General features: G+C 56.2%; 1 protein-coding gene, 1 long non-coding RNA gene and 1 other non-coding gene across 4 annotated transcripts; 2 read left to right on the top strand and 1 right to left on the bottom strand.

Moving 5' to 3' along the window:
* Positions 1–292: 292 nt before the first annotated feature.
* On the bottom strand, positions 293–6,643 carry LOC149427304 (uncharacterized). Of its 2 annotated transcripts, none has more exons than XR_016311329.1 (3): positions 6,309–6,643; positions 4,814–5,014; positions 293–798 (listed from the first exon to the last, which is right to left on the bottom strand). It is a non-coding gene; the product is annotated as an uncharacterized LOC149427304 (long non-coding RNA). The 2 variants fall into 2 exon arrangements; XR_016311330.1 differs by lacking the exon at positions 6,309–6,643 and adding an exon at positions 6,181–6,290.
* TRNAK-UUU (transfer RNA lysine (anticodon UUU)) lies at positions 6,551–6,623 on the top strand. The gene has a single exon. It is a non-coding gene; the product is annotated as a tRNA-Lys (tRNA).
* Positions 6,644–11,327: 4,684 nt separating the features above from the next.
* On the top strand, positions 11,328–14,751 carry DDOST (dolichyl-diphosphooligosaccharide--protein glycosyltransferase non-catalytic subunit; the record flags this gene model as incomplete). Its single annotated transcript, XM_089668149.1, has 3 exons — positions 11,328–11,512; positions 13,586–13,696; positions 14,665–14,751. Coding segments are annotated over exons 1-3 (340 nt in total), but the record flags the coding sequence as incomplete, so codon positions are not given.
* Positions 14,752–17,088: the final 2,337 nt, after the last annotated feature.

The raw sequence follows: 17,088 nt of genomic DNA, 5'->3' as shown, positions 1-17,088 counted from the left end.
ATGTTATAAAATGAGGGTTTGCCGGGACCGGAGATCCCCTTTAATGTCAAAAGTGGATTCCCTGCACTGATGCCCCGCCTCCATAACACCCCCCCCCCCTCCCCTCCCCTCCCCAGCTCAGGTCCACACTGACTATGCTGATAGGTCTCCTGCCTGATACAGACATACATTCCATTGAGATCAGTAACAGCAGGGAGGTCACCAGGGGGCCCCATCAGAATTCCACTTTGGGGCCCCATGGTCTGCACACTGGTCGGAAGGCAGAGCTTCTCTATACAAGAAAACACGGCTGGAAGAAGCAACAAATTTAATAAAAGTAACTCGAAGGTTCATACAAGTCATCAGGCTAAGCATAGCTGAAGGCCGAGGGCCCCTTTAGGCCGAGGGCCCCTTTAGGCCGACAGTCTAGGAGGAGTCAGTGTGAGCGTACGCAGGAGGCCAGCCTCCATAGACACCTCTTCAGGGCGCCCTGCAGGGATCTGCCCACTTCTGTCCGCTCTCCGGGCGCAGTGATGGAAGATACTTGGTGCTTTGCACAGGAATCCCCCGGATTGGGGCTGCCATTGGTGGGCTGGCGATGCTCTGCGTCCATTGGCTCCTCCTTCACACAGTTGGTGAGACAGGTCCTCAGGAGGCTCCTACCTATGGGGGTTCTGGAGGCCTGGGAGGAGGCGGAGCTCTGACCGATGGGGTCTCCACTAAGGCAGATGCACACACCGGTGTCACAGTCTATCAGGAAGGTGTGGTGGGCGGCGGCCATGGCACGCTGTCTGGAGGAGCAATCACAGGGCTCACAATCTGAAAGAGGAAAAATATATTAACAGTGAGGCCAGACTCCTCCACCTTCCCAACCTCCAGTGTCCTCCACCCCCCTCTGCCAATCCCTCCACCGGCCTCCATTCAGTGTCCTCCACCCCTCTCTGCCAATCCCTCCACCGGCCTCCATTCAGTGTCCTCCACCCCCCTCTGCCAATCCCTCCACCGGCCTCCATTCAGTGTCCTCAACCCCTCTCTGCCAATCCCTCCACTGGCCTCCATTCAGTGTCCTCCACCCCTCTCTGCCAATCCCTCCGCTGGCCTCCAGTGTCCTCCACCCCTCTCTGCCAATCCCTCTGCTGGCCTCCAGTGTCCTCCACCCCTCTCTGCCAATCCCTCCACCAGCCTCCATTCAGTGTCCTCCACCCCTCTCTGCCAATCCCTCCACTGGCCTCCATTCAGTGTCCTCCACCCCTCTCTGCCAATCCCTCCACTGGCCTCCATTCAGTGTCCTCCACCCCTCTCTGCCAATCCCTCCACTGGCCTCCATTCAGTGTCCTCCACCCCCCTCTGCCAATCCCTCCACCTTCCCAACCTCCAGTGTCCTCCACCCCTCTCTCCACACCAGTGCAGCCCCCTATCAGTCAGCATTCAGCCCATAATAGGGGGGCTCCCCCATGCATGATGGAACCTCAGCTTACTCCGGGTTCGTATTGTCGCACAGATTGGCCTCCTGGAACTTTATGAACAATAATATCAGAAAACGGGTTCTTGTTCCCTATGAGATGCACAGAATACCCCACCCCCCCCAGAATACTATATATACTACATATCCGGCATGGACAGAGCGAGGACCACCCACCTGGTGTGATGGATATTATGGGATGGATTGTTTACATTGTGCCCCCCCCCCCCCCCCCCCCAACATGCCCCGCTCCCCACTACAGAATACCCCCAACCCGCTCCCCAGTATTACACACCACAGAGTACCCCCCCGTACTACACTCTCCCGCTCCTACACACCACAGAGTACCCCCCCGTACTACACACCCCCACTCCCCATTACTACACACCATAGAATACCCCCCCCCCCCAGTACTACACTCTCCCGCTCCCCACTACTACACACCACAGAGTACCCCACCTGCTCCCACTACAGAACACCCCCCAGTACTACACCCCCCCCAGTACCACACACACACCACAGAACACCCCCCCCCCCCCCCCCGTACTACACACCACAGAACACCCCCCCCCCCCCCGTACTACACACCACAGAACACCCCCCCCCCCCCAGTACTACACACCACAGAACACCCCCCCCCCAGTACTACACACCACAGAACACCCCCCCCAGTACTACACACCACAGAACACCCCCCCCCCCCCCAGTACTACACACCACAGAACACCCCCCCCCCCCCCAGTACTACACACCACAGAACACCCCCCCCCCCCCCAGTACTACACACCACAGAACACCCCCCCCCCCCCCAGTACTACACACCACAGAACACCCCCCCCCCCCAGTACTACACACCACAGAACACCCCCCCCCCCCCCAGTACTACACACCACAGAACACCCCCCCCCCCCCCCAGTACTACACACCACAGAACACCCCCCCCCCCCCCCAGTACTACACACCACAGAACACCCCCCCCCCCCCCAGTACTACACACCACAGAACACCCCCCCCCCCCAGTACTACACACCACAGAACACCCCCCCCCCCCCAGTACTACACACCACAGAAACACCCCCCCCCCCCCAGTACTACACACCACAGAACACCCCCCCCCCCCCAGTACTACACACCACAGAACACCCCCCCCCCCCAGTACTACACACCACAGAACACCCCCCCCCCCCCAGTACTACACACCACAGAACACCCCCCCCCCCCCCAGTACTACACACCACAGAACACCCCCCCCCCCCCAGTACTACACACCACAGAACACCCCCCCCCCCCCCCAGTACTACACACCACAGAACACCCCCCCCCCCCCCCAGTACTACACACCACAGAACACCCCCCCCCCCCCCAGTACTACACACCACAGAACACCCCCCCCCCCCCCCAGTACTACACACCACAGAACACCCCCCCCCCCCCCAGTACTACACACCACAGAACACCCCCCCCCCCCCCCAGTACTACACACCACAGAACACCCCCCCCCCCCCCAGTACTACACACCACAGAACACCCCCCCCCCCCCCAGTACTACACACCACAGAACACCCCCCCCCCCCCAGTACTACACACCACAGAACACCCCCCCCCCCCCCAGTACTACACACCACAGAACACCCCCCCCCCCCAGTACTACACACCACAGAACACCCCCCCCCCCCAGTACTACACACCACAGAACACCCCCCCCCCCAGTACTACACACCACAGAACACCCCCCCCCCCAGTACTACACACCACAGAACACCCCCCCCCCCAGTACTACACACCACAGAACACCCCCCCCCCCAGTACTACACACCACAGAACACCCCCCCCCCCAGTACTACACACCACAGAACACCCCCCCCCCAGTACTACACACCACAGAACACCCCCCCCCCAGTACTACACACCACAGAACACCCCCCCCCCCAGTACTACACACCACAGAACACCCCCCCCCCAGTACTACACACCACAGAATACCCCCCCCCCCCCCCCCAGTACTACACACCACAGAATACCCCCCCCCCCCCCCCAGTACTACACCCCATAGAATACCCCCCCAGTACTACACATCATAGAACACCCCCCCAGTACTACACATCATAGAACACCCCCCCAGTACTACACCCCCCCGCTCCCCACTACTACACACCATAGAATACCCCCCCCAGTACTACACCCCATAGAATACCCCCCCAGTACTACACATCATAGAACACCCCCCCCAGTACTACACCCCCCCGCTCCCCACTACTACACACCATAGAATACCCCCCCAGTACTACACCCCCCCGCTCCCCACTACTACACACCATAGAATACCCCCCCCCAGTACTACACCCCCCCGCTCCCCACTACTACACACCATAGATCACCCCCCCCCCAGTACTACACACCATAGAATACCCCCCCCCCAGTACTACACCCCCCCGCTCCCCACTACTACACACCATAGAATACCCCCCCCCAGTACTACACCCCCCCGCTCCCCACTACTACACACCATAGAATACCCCCCCCCCCAGTACTACACCCCCCCGCTCCCCACTACTACACACCATAGAATACCCCCCCCCCCAGTACTACACCCCCCCGCTCCCCACTACTACACACCATAGAATACCCCCCCCCCCAGTACTACACCCCCCCGCTCCCCACTACTACACACCATAGAATACCCCCCCCCCCAGTACTACACCCCCCCGCTCCCCACTACTACACACCATAGAATACCCCCCCCCCCAGTACTACACCCCCCCGCTCCCCACTACTACACACCATAGAATACCCCCCCCCCAGTACTACACCCCCCCGCTCCCCACTACTACACACCATAGAATACCCCCCCCCAGTACTACACCCCCCCGCTCCCCACTACTACACACCATAGAATACCCCCCCCCAGTACTACACCCCCCCGCTCCCCACTACTACACACCATAGAATACCCCCCCCCAGTACTACACCCCCCCCGCTCCCCACTACTACACACCATAGAATACCCCCCCAGTACTACACCCCCCCGCTCCCCACTACTACACACCATAGAATACCCCCCCCAGTACTACACCCCCCCGCTCCCCACTACTACACACCATAGAATACCCCCCCCAGTACTACACCCCCCCGCTCCCCACTACTGCACACCATAGAATACCCCCCCAGTACTACACCCCCCCGCTCCCCACTACTGCACACCATAGAATACCCCCCCCCCCCCCCATTCACAATCACCATGTATCTCTTGGCTGTACTGCACACTATATCCGGTCCTCTGCTACTGATTGGTATAACCCCACCGCCCCCCATGTTGTACGACGCACCCCGACTGTTGGCGCTATACTACTCCTGCCCACGCTGAGCTCTCACCTGGAGGGGGCTGCAGGTTGTATTTCAGGCACATTGTCTGCTCTCCTTCCTCTCTTTATGGCGAGGATCTCACAATGTCCTCCAATCAGAGGCTCTCCAGGACAATAGGCAGCAGCTGGATCTCACAATGTCCTCCAATCAGAGGCTCTCCAGGACAATAGGCAGCAGCTGGTCCCGGCCAGACCCCGGCGGCTCCGCTATCTACAAATGAAACATTTCTGTTTGCAGTGACAACAGCAGCCAACACCCTCCCCACCCGGAGCCCGGGGCCCCTCCTGTGCTGATACCACACACATCACCTGTGTCCATACATCCCTCCTCTATAGGGGACCATGACCCCCCAACCCCCTCCCCGCCCGGGGCCCCTCCTGTACTTATACCACACACATCACCTGTGTCCATACATCCTCTACAGGGGACCATGACCCCCCCCAACCCCCGCCCGGGGCCCCTCCTGTACTGATACCGCACACATCACCTCTGTCCATACATCCTTCTATAGGGGACCATGACCCCCCAACCCCCTCCCCGCCCGGGGCCCCTCCTGTACTGATAACGCACAGATCACCTCTGTCCATGCATCCCTCTATAGGGGACCATGACCCCCCCAACCCCCTCCCCACCCAGAGCCGGGGGCCCCTCCTCTCAACACCGCACAGATCACCTCTGTCCATACATTCTTCCTCTATAGGGGACCATGACCCCCCCCAACCCCCTCCCCACCCGGAGCCCGGGGCCCCTCCTGTACTGTTACCGCACACATGACCTCTGTCCATACACCCTTCTATAGGGGACCATGACCCCCCCCCGCCCGGGGCCCCTCCTGTACTGATACCGCACACATCACCTCTGTCCATACATCCTCTATAGGGGAGAATGACCCCCCCCCAACCCCCTCCCCGCCCGGGGCCCCTCCTGTACTGATACCGCACAGATCACCTCTGTCCATACATCCTTCTATAGGGGACCATGACCCCCCCCCCCCCCAACACCCTCCCCACCCGGAGCCCGGGGCCCCTCCTGTACTGATACAGCACACATCACCTCTGTCCATACATCCTTCTATAGGGGACCATGACACCCCCCCCCAACCCCCTCCCCGCCCGGGGCCCCTCCTGTACTGATACCGCACAGATCACCTCTGTCCATACATCCCTCCTCTATAGGGGACCACGTCCACTCTGCTGGAGTCCCTCCCCATCTGATGTGTGACATATTGGGGGGGGGGGGGAGATGAGGAATAGAGGAAAGGTATCTGGAGGAACATTGTGAGCACTCAGATCCGCAGACAGAGGTGTGACGCCCGACCTGCCATGTCCGCAGTGAAGACGTCCTCACCTGCCTGGATCCAGAGGCACAAAACATACCAAACAAGAGGAATATTTGTATCCCAAACAGAGGCGCCTGCGAGCTGCACAGTGCATGGGGATCAATCCCCAGAGAGGTGACAACAGGCTGCCGATGTCCCAAAGCAGGTGACCGGCTGCTAGGTTACCTTCTGATGGGTAAACAGATCCTTCCTGATAGGACCAGGGCCAGCTGTACATTCCTGCCATTAACCCTCACATGATCTGGAGGGCGGGGCCAATACTTTGGGCAATATCATGTATATTTACTGTGGTCACGCTCAGAGACGGGCTGATGCTTGCACTGTGGAATTATGGGTAGCGGCATTCTGACACCAGCAGAGGTCAGTGTTTCACTCTAGTCGAGGGATGGTATGCTGACATCATCAGAGCCCGGATAGCTCAGTCGGTAGAGCATCAGACTTTTAATCTGAGGGTCCAGGGTTCAAGTCCCTGTTCGGGCGTCTGCTTTTTACCTCTCCCTGGCATTTATATAGCACCATATGCAGGATCATGGCTCACATGAAGCCACTGGAGGCCACCACCCAAGATATTCACCACCTAACAGAATTGATGAAGGCCCCCACCCAAGATATTCACCACCCAACAGAAGCAATGGAAACCCCCACCCAAGATATTCACCACCCAACAAAATCGATGGAAGCCACCACCCAAGATATTCATCACCCAACAGAAGCGATGGAAGCCCCCACCCAAGATATTCATCACCCAACAGAAGCGATGGAAGCCCCCACCCAAGATATTCACCACCCAACAGAATTGATGGAAGCCCCCACCCAAGATATTCACCACCCAACAGAAGCAATGGAAACCCCCACCCAAGATATTCACCACCCAACAAAATCGATGGAAGCCACCACCCAAGATATTCATCACCCAACAGAAGCGATGGAAGCCCCCACCCAAGATATTCATCACCCAACAGAAGCGATGGAAGCCCCCACCCAAGATATTCACCACCCAACAGAATTGATGGAAGCCCCCACCCAAGATATTCACCACCCAACAGAATTGATGGATGCCCCCACCCAAGATATTCACCACCCAACAGATGCGATGGAGGCCCCCACCCAAGACATTCACCACCCAACAGATGCGATGGAGGCCCCCACCCAAGACATTCACCACCCAACAGAATCGATGGAGGCCCCCACCCAAGATATTCACCACCCAACAGAATTGATGGAGGCCCCCACCCAAGATATTCACCACCCAACTGAATCGATGGAGGCCCCCACCCAAGACATTCACCACCAGGGGCAGACTGACAACTCATGGGGCCCCCGGGCAATAGGGGATAATGGGGCCCGTGTCCTTGCCCACACTCAAAGCACACCCAAAAAAACCTATAAAAGGTGCCAGGGGCATTGCATGGGGCCCCCAACTGACCTCAGGCAGTTCCCGAGTGCCCAAGTCCCTGTTCGGGCATCTGCTTTTTACCTCTCCGTGGCATTTATACAGTACCATATGCAGGATCATGGCTCAGATGAAGTCGTTGGAAGCCCCCACCCATGACATTCACCAACCAACCGATGAGATGGAGGCCCCCACCCAAGATATTCACCACCCAACCGATGCGATGGAGGCCCCCACCCAAGATATTCACCACCCAACCAATGCGATGGAGGCCCCCACCCAAGATATTCACCACCCAACAGAATTGATGGAGGCCCCCACCCAAGATATTCACCACCCAACAGAAGCGATGGAGGCCCCCACCCAAGATATTCACCACCCAACAGAATCGATGGAGGCCCCCACCCAAGATATTCACCACCCAACAGAATCGATGGAGGCACCCACCCAAGACATTCACCACCTAACAGAATTGATGGAGGCCCCCACCCAAGACATTCACCACCAGGGGCAGACTGACTCATGGGGCCCCTGGTCAATAGGAAATCATGGGGCCCTTGTGTCCTTGCCCACACTCAACGCACACCCAAAAAAACCTATAAAAGGTACCAGGGGCATTGCATGGGGCCCCCTACTGACCTCAGGCAGTTCCCGAGTGCCCAAATGGTCAGTCCGCCCCTGTTCACCACCCAACAGAATCAATGGAAGCCCCCACCCAAGATATTCACCACCCAACAGAATCGATGGAAGCCCCCACCCAAGATATTCACCACCCAACAGAATCGATGGAAGCCCCCACCCAAGATATTCACCACCCAACAGAAGCGATGGAGGAGTCAAGTCAACAGTTTACGCAGCACTTTTACACAGGACTAGAACCCGTGCTTTGTGTCCTGACTGATGTGACATTTTGTAGAACTTCGTCCTGCACACGATAGAAGATTCTTCCCCCGCAGGAGGCAGCAGACATCCTCGTACTCGCGGCTTGTTCGCCTTTCTAGGGCAGTGACATCACTTGCGGTGAAACCGAACTGTTGTCCGCCTGATGTACAGGAGTCATGTAAAAGCTTCCATCGTACGTTTCTCACACATCCTTCCTCCTACAATCACATTTTAGAGTCCTCATATGTCCTTGTGAAATGGTAGCTCCGCAGAGACGCTGAAACTAAAATGCGTCTCTTTAAAATGCGTTTGTCCTGCGCACGTTTATACACGGCGGATTGGTGGACTGGTAGGCTGGCTGTACACACTTTACCCGCTTGCTGTCAGGATTTACGTGCTGGACAATCGCTTAGAACCCCCGAAAGATGATGTATCTTCTGACAGCAGAGCCCTGGGGAATGAAATGCGGTGGCTGTCGCAATTTTTTTATGTCACAAGTTATTTCCGCAGCTGTTTACCGCTTTTATGTATTTCACAGCCAAAAATGCAGATTTTGACACGGGCAGAAAGTGAAAAAAAAAATCGCTCTAGTGCTAAATTGGTTAGACAATTGAGTGGAGACGGCCACACACTGTAGCTGGATTGGTCGAATATCAATCAGATTTTTTCACCCATGGAGAAGAAGACAACGCCTCCGCCAAACGCGATCCACAGCGCAGGTGGAAGGACTGGATCAGCGGGACGCTGATGGTGAAGGTCGGTCAGGTATCTCTGATCCTCCACCTGGACGTAGTCTCCTCTCCAGGGGATTCTCTTCCTCTCCAGGGGATTCTCTTCCTCTCCATGGGATTCTCTTCCTCTCCATGGGGATTCTCTTCCTCTCCATGGGGATTCTCTTCCTCTCCAGGGATTCTCTTCCTCTCCAGGGGATTCTCTTCCTCTCCAGGGGATTCTCTTCCTCTTCCACCAGAAGTTCCGACCTTTCCTCTCCTGGAGGAGAAATGGAACAAGCCTTTCATTTATCACACATTTACGTTTGATGAACGAGATACAGGGGGCTGGACACAGATCTGGAGACCCTCCATGATTGGACGGTGTGAAAGTGACACCATGTTTGGCGGTGGAAGTGATGGAACATTCTTTGGCTTCCGCTGTGTAATGAGACACTTAGCTATCCGGCGGAAGCCTCATTTTCCTCATTCGCTGCTGGTAATACGGAGTCATGTCAGAGATTACTGAGCTTCAAAGATGGCAGATTGTTGGTGCGCCTCTGTGACTGAAGTCACCGATTTATGTGCCGTGTGGCGAGGTCCAGGATCAAATGTTTTGGCGGCGAATGCAGCTTCCGGGAAATGGCGTCTAATCAGCATAAGCGCGGTCACCATGGTTACCTGAGACAAAAGGACATGGCAAAGGATTGTGACCCGGAATAAGAAGACAACAAAAGTGATTGCAGAGCTCAGTCTCAGTCTTCACCGGACTCGGTCTTCCCCGGACTCGGTCCTCACCAGACTCGGTCCTCACCAGACTCGGTCCTCACCAGACTCGGTCTTCCCAGGACTCAATCTTCCCCAGACTCGGTCCTCACCAGACTCGGTCCTCACCAGACTCGGTCTTCCCAGGACTCGGTCTTCACCAGACTCGGTCTGCCCCGGACTCGGTCTTCCCCGGACTCGGTCTTCCCAGGACTCGGTCTTCCCAGGACTCGGTCTTCCCAGGACTCGGTCTTCCCAGGACTCGGTCCTCACCAGACTCGGTCTTCCCAGGACTCAATCTTCCCAGGACTCGGTCTTCCCAGGACTCGGTTCTCACCAGACTCGGTCTTCCCAGGACTCGGTCCTCACCAGACTCGGTCTTCCCAGACTCGGTCTTCAACAGACTCGGTCTTCCCCGGACTCGGTCTTCCCAGGATTCGGTCTTCACCAGACTCGGTCTTCCCAGGACTCGGTCCTCACCAGACTCGGTCTTCCCAGGACTCGGTCTTCCCAGGACTCAATCTTCCCAGGACTCGGTCTTCCCAGGACTCGGTTCTCACCAGACTCGGTCTTCCCAGGACTCGGTCCTCCCAGACTCGGTCTTCCCAGGACTCGGTCTTCATTCCCAGACTCGGTCTTCCCAGGACTCGGTCTTCACCAGACTCAGTCCTCACCAGACTCGGTCTTCCCCGGACTCGGTCTTCCCAGGATTCGGTCTTCCCAGGACTCGGTCTTCCCAGGACTCGGTCTTCACCCAGACTCGGTCTTTCAAGGACTCGGTCCTCACCGGACTATGGTGAGGGCGGAATATGGTGAGGGCAGAGTGCGTGACTTATATACAAATGAGAAACAAATCTGACATTATATAAAATAATATCCAATGAGAAGGCCGCATGATAGGCACACAGTATAAAGAGGGATGAGGGGAGTTGTAGTCCTCCGTGTCCTATTTGTGAGGTAACCTGACACATCTTCCTCACCTTTCCCGCTTCTTTTCAGCCTGCCAAGTGACAACTTTCTGCACGAGTGAGGAGGGAGCAGAGCATGCGCAATGTAGAGTCTCTAAATTCCCTCCAAAATCAGAATTCAGTGACGTTTTTTTCTTCTATCCCTACAGCAGATATAGGGTGTGCGGGGAACATCATAAAACAATCGATAATATTCATTCTGTAAAACACCGGGCCTCATGACGGCGGCCATATTTGTCCCGGGCAAAAGGAATCCAGGTCGGTTAAGGTTTGCTGCGCTGTGTATAAAGAAGAATACATCTTGTAGAATCCATAAAACAAGAAGGTTGGACGGAACTTTTATAGGAACCATGGGGTGAACAACACAGCGGAAGATAAAACATGTGCCCGAGACAAAGATGGCGGAAGAGATGCAGTCACGTGCCCACAGGTGACAGGAGTTGTCATTGTGTGATTGGCCGGCTCTCGAGGCTCTTCCGGTGAGGTGGAGAAGCCGCTTGAGGACCGCAATGATGGCAGCTTCCCTGTACTCCATTCTGCTGCTCCTCGCCGCCCTGAGCCTGGAGGGCCTCGCCGCCCCCCGAACCCTCGTCCTGCTGGAGAACATCAACCTCCGGGAGACGCACTCCCTCTTCTTCCGGAGCCTGAGCGGTGAGAGCCGGACCGGGACTGACACCCCGAAATACTGACACCCCGACATACTGACACCGGGACATACTGAGGGACCCGAACAGACCGACTCCTCATCATATACTGCAACTCTCTTCACCCTAAACACTGCGACCCCCAATTATTACCACCCCAGTGATCTTCTCCCCCCCCTTCTCTCTCTCCCCCCTTCTCTCTCTCTCCCCCCTTCTCTCTCTCTTCCCCCCTTCTCTCTCTCTTCCCCCTTCTCTCTCTCTTCCCCCTTCTCTCTCTCTTCCCCCCTTCTCTCTCTCTCATCCCCCCCCCCTTCTCTCTCTCCTCTCTCTCCCCCCCTTCTCTCTCTCCTCTCTCTCCCCCCCCTTCTCTCTCTCTCCCCCCCTTCTCTCTCTCTCCTCTCTCTCCCCCCCCTTCTCTCTCTCTCTCTCTCCCCCCCCCCTTCTCTCTCTCTCCTCTCTCTCCCCCCCCTTCTCTCTCTCTCCTCTCTCTCCCCCCCCCCCTTCTCCTCTCTCCTCTCTCTCCCCCCCCCCCTTCTCTCTCTCTCCTCTCTCTCCCCCCTTCTCTCTCTCTCCTCTCTCTCCCCCCCCCTTCTCTCTCTCTCTCTCTCTCCCCCCCCCTTCTCTCTCCTCTCTCTCCCCCCCTTCTCTCTCTCCTCTCTCCCCCCCCCTTTCTCTCTCTCCTCTCTCTCCCCCTTCTCTCTCTCCTCTCTCTCCCCCCTTCTCTCTCTCCTCTCTCCCCCCCTTCTCTCTCTCTCCTCTCTCCCCCCTCTTCTCTCTCTCTCCTCTCTCTCCCCCCCTTCTCTCTCTCCTCCTCTCCCCCCCCTTCTCTCTCTCTCCTCTCTCCCCCCCTTCTCTCTCTCTCCCCCCTTCTCTCTCCCCCCCCCCCTTCTCTCTCTCTCCCCCCCTTCTCCTCTCTCTCCCCCCTTCTCTCTCTCTTCCCCCCCTTCTCTCTCTCTTCCCCCCCTTCTCTCTCTCTTCCCCCCCTTCTCTCTCTCCCCCCCTTCTCTCTCTCCCCCCTTCTCTCTCTCTCTCTCTCTCTCCCCCCTTCTCTCTCTCTCTCTCCCCCCCCTTCTCTCTCTCTCTCTCTCTCCCCCCTTCTCTCTCTCTCTCTCTCTCCCCCCTTCTCTCTCTCTCTCCCCCCCTTCTCTCTCTCTCTCTCCCCCCTTCTCTCTCTCTCTCCCCCCTTCTCTCTCTCTCTCTCCCCCCCCCTTCTCTCTCTCCCCCCCCCTCTCTCTCCCCCCCCCTTCTCTCTCTCTCTCTCCCCCCCCTTCTCTCTCTCTCTCTCCCCCCCTTCTCTCTCCCCCCCCCTTCTCTCTCCCCCCCCTTCTCTCTCCCCCCCTTCTCTCTCTCCCCCCCTTCTCTCTCTCCCCCCCCTTCTCTCTCTCCCCCCCCTTCTCTCTCTCCCCCCTTCTCTCTCCCCCCCTTCTCTCTCTCCCCCCCCCCTTCTCTCTCTCCCCCCCCTTCTCTCTCTCTCCCCCCTTCTCTCTCTCTCCCCCCTTCTCTCTCTCTCCCCCCTTCTCTCTCTCTCCCCCCTTCTCTCTCTCTCCCCCCTTCTCTCTCTCTCCCCCCTTCTCTCTCTCTCCCCCCTTCTCTCTCTCTCCCCCCTTCTCTCTCTCTCCCCCTTCTCTCTCTCTCCCCCCTTCTCTCTCCCCCCCCCTTCTTTCTCTCTCCCCTTCTCTCTCTCTCCTCTCTCTCCCCCCCCTTCTCTCTCTCTCCTCTCTCTCCCCCCCCTTCTCTCTCTCTCCTCTCTCTCCCCCCCCTTCTCTCTCTCTCTCTCTCTCTCCCCCCCCTTCTCTCTCTCTCCTCTCTCTCCCCCCCCTTCTCTCTCTCTCCTCTCTCTCCCCCCCCTTCTCTCTCTCTCCTCTCTCTCCCCCCCTTCTCTCTCTCTCCTCTCTCTCCCCCCCCTTCTCTCTCTCTCCTCTCTCTCCCCCCCCTTCTCTCTCTCTCCTCTCTCTCCCCCCCTTCTCTCTCTCTCCTCTCTCTCCCCCCCTTCTCTCTCTCTCCTCTCTCTCCCCCCCCTTCTCTCTCTCTCCTCTCTCTCCCCCCCCCCTTCTCTCTCTCTCCTCTCCCCCCCTCGCAGATCGTGGATTTGATCTCACCTTTAGGACAGCGGATGACCCGAGCCTCTCCCTCATCAAGTACGGAGAATTCCTCTATGACAACCTCATCATCTTCTCCCCGTCTGTGGAAGGTCTGTACCTGTCAGTCTGTTATTATTATACAGGATTTATATGGCGGCAGAAGGTGTGCTCAGCGCTGTACATTACAGTGGGGGGGGGGGGGGGGACAGACCATGAGACAATACAGTAACAATACACGAGGGGTTTGAGGGCCCTGATCCTGGGAGCTTACAATCTAGTTATACAATGTATGTGGGGGGAGGGGGGGGACTTCTCTCAGTCCCACTGTCATCTCAGAGTGAGTCATGACGTACCTGGAGATCCCACCAGTCCCCAGAGCAGATATTCCCTTCCTGATTATTACTGACCACACTAGGCATGGAGGCGGGTCTGTCCTGTGTGGCCCTCTGACCAGAGAGATACAAGACGCTATGCTGACACATGGCCACGCCCCTTGAAGCCACATTACACGTGCCACGCCCCTTGAAGCCACATTACACGTGCCACGCCCCCTGAAGCCACATTACACGTGCCACGCCCCCTGAAGCCACACCTCCTGCAGTTTGAGTGACAGCAAATCCTACATATTCCCCACCTACAGCCCGAGGACACACCCTCTGCAGTCTCCACCCCCAGCCCACTACTTCAGGAGGAGATTGGCCCAATCGGTCACGTCAGCTACTAACAGCCCCCAAAATCCATATTCCTTTGTTTCTGATATTGTAAATGTAGCCGAATGATTATCGATGGAGCCGGTTGTGATTGTTTCCATAAACCTTAAGGCAGAACTCCAGCCCAATCTCGGGTCCCCCCTCCCCCACTCTAAAACTGGAAAAAGAGGTTTTGGTTAGCATTCGTCCTAAACAGAATCCATGACCTCCTATGGAGAGGTAAGCGAAGTGTCAGCTCCTCGGTACAGGACATGCAAAGCCAAGGGTAGCCGTATGGAGATAATCGATATCGTGGTGTGTAGGATCGATCGTGTGTGCCGGCATTGCTTGCCTCTTATTGGTCAGTAAATGTCATTTCTTCTCTCCAGATTTTGGTGGAAACATCAACACTGAAACAATCAGCGCCTTCATCGATGGCGGGGGCAGCGTCCTCGTGGCGGCCAGCTCTGACATAGGTAGGTCTGCGGTGTACACATCGGATAGATATCCAAATAGGGACTCCAAATGATCCCCAGACGGCCCCCGACTTGTAGACAGAGAGAGGATACTGGAAGAGGAAAGCAGATCCAGTCCAGATGTACAGGTGAAAGTGGAACACTGAGAATCTGGTGCCTTCATTCATTCATTCATTGATTTCAGTGCAGCAACTTAAAAGGTGACACTAATATATGAGACTCATTCCATGCAAAGCAAGATAGTTCCAGCCGTGATTTGTCATCATTGTGATGATTATGGCTTACAGCTCATGAAAACCCCAAATCCACAATCTCAGAAAATGAGAATATTCCATGCAATCAATAAAACACGGATTGTACATAGAACAATATCGCACCTCTGAGAAGTAGAAGCTGCATATGTACTCAGTACTTGGTTGGGGCCCCTTTTGCAGCAATTACTGCCTCAATGCGGCGTGGCATGGAAGCTATCAGCCTGTGGCACTGCTGAGGTGTTATGGAAGACCAGGATGCTTCAATAGCGGCCTTCAGCTCTTCTGCATTGTTCGCTCTCATGTCTCTCATCTTTCTCTTGGCAATGCCCCATAGATTCTCTATGGGGTTCAGGTCAGGCGAGTTTGCTGGCCAATCAAACACAGTCATCCCACGGTCATTGAACCAGGTTTTGGTGCTTTTGGCAGTGTGGGCGGAGCCAAGTCCTGCTGGAAAATGAAGTCAGCGTCCCCATAAAGCTGGTCTGCGGAAGGAAGCAGGAAGTGCTCCAAAATCTCCTGGTAGACGGCTGCGGTGACCCTGGACTTAATGAAGCACAGTGGGCCAACACCAGCAGATGACATGGATCCCCAAATCACCACAGACTGTGGAAACTTCACACTGGACTTCAAGCATCTTGCAGTGTGTGCCTCTCCATTCTTCCTCCATACTCGGGGTCCTTGTGCCTCTCCATTCTTCCTCCATACTCGGGGTCCTCGGGCCTCTCCATTCTTCCTCCATACTCGGGGTCCTCGGGCCTCTCCATTCTTCCTCCATACTCGAGGTCCTTGTGCCTCTCCATTCTTCCTCCATACTCGGGGTCCTTGTGCCTCTCCATTCTTCCTCCATACTCGGGGTCCTCTCCATTCTTCCTCCATACTCGGGGTCCTCGGGCCTCTCCATTCTTCCTCCATACTCGGGGTCCTCGGGCCTCTCCATTCTTCCTCCATACTCGGGGTCCTCGGGCCTCTCCATTCTTCCTCCATACTCGGGGTCCTCGGGCCTCTTCATTCCCCCTCCATACTCGGGGTCCTCGGGCCTCTTCATTCCTCCTCCATACTCGGGGTCCTTGGGCCTCTCCATTCCTCCTCCATACTCGGGCTCCTTGGGCCTCTCCATTCCTCCTCCATACTCGGGCTCCTTGGGCCTCTCCATTCCTCCTCCATACTCGGGCTCCTTGGGCCTCTCCATTCCTCCTCCATACTCGGGCTCCTTGGGCCTCTCCATTCCTCCTCCATACTCGGGCTCCTTGGGCCTCTCCATTCCTCCTCCATACTCGGGCTCCTTGGGCCTCTCCATTCCTCCTCCATACTCGGGCTCCTTTGGCCTCTCCATTCCTCCTCCATACTCAGAAAAGAGGACTTTGGCCCACTGAGCAGCAGACCAGGTCTGTTCTTCTTTAGCCCAGGTAAGACGCTTCTGACGTTGTTTGTTGTTCAGGAACGGCTTGACAAGAGGAATACGACATTTGAAGCCCATGTCCAGGATCCGTCTGTGTGTGGTGGCTCTTGATGCACTGACTCCAGCCTCAGTCCACTCCTTGTGAAAGTCCCCAACACTTTTGAATGGCCTTTTCCTGACAATCCTCTCCAGGCTGCGGTCATCCCTGCTGCTTGTGCACCTTTTTCTTCCACACTTTTCCCTTCCACATAACTTTCTATTAATGTGCTTTGATACAGCACTTTGGGAACATCCAACTTCTTCTGCAATTCCCTTGTGAGGCTTTCCCTCCTTATGGAGGGTGTCAGTGATGGTGTCAGGTCAGCAGTCTTTCCCATGATTGTGATTCCTACTGAACCAGACTGAGAGACCATTGAAAGGCTCAGGAACCCTTTGCGGGTGTTATGGCTGAATGAGCTGATTAGAGTGGGACGCTTTGAGCCGAGATTATTCCACCTTTTCACAATATTCTCATTTTCTGAGATTGTGGATTTGGGGTTTTCATGAGCTGTAAGCCATAATCATCACAATGATGACAAATCACGGCTGGAACTATCTTGCTTTGCATGGAATGAGTCTCATATATTAGTTTCAGCTTTTAAGTTGCTGCACTGAAATCAATGAATGAATGAATGAATGAATGAA

Source organism: Staurois parvus, unplaced genomic scaffold (genome assembly GCF_062004578.1).
Source record: "Staurois parvus isolate SC_StPar_1 unplaced genomic scaffold, SC_StPar_1.0 ptg003904l, whole genome shotgun sequence".
Lineage (NCBI taxonomy): Eukaryota > Metazoa > Chordata > Amphibia > Anura > Ranidae > Staurois > Staurois parvus.
Note: the sequence above shows the minus strand (reverse complement) of the source record. Positions and strands in the feature narration are given on the sequence as shown.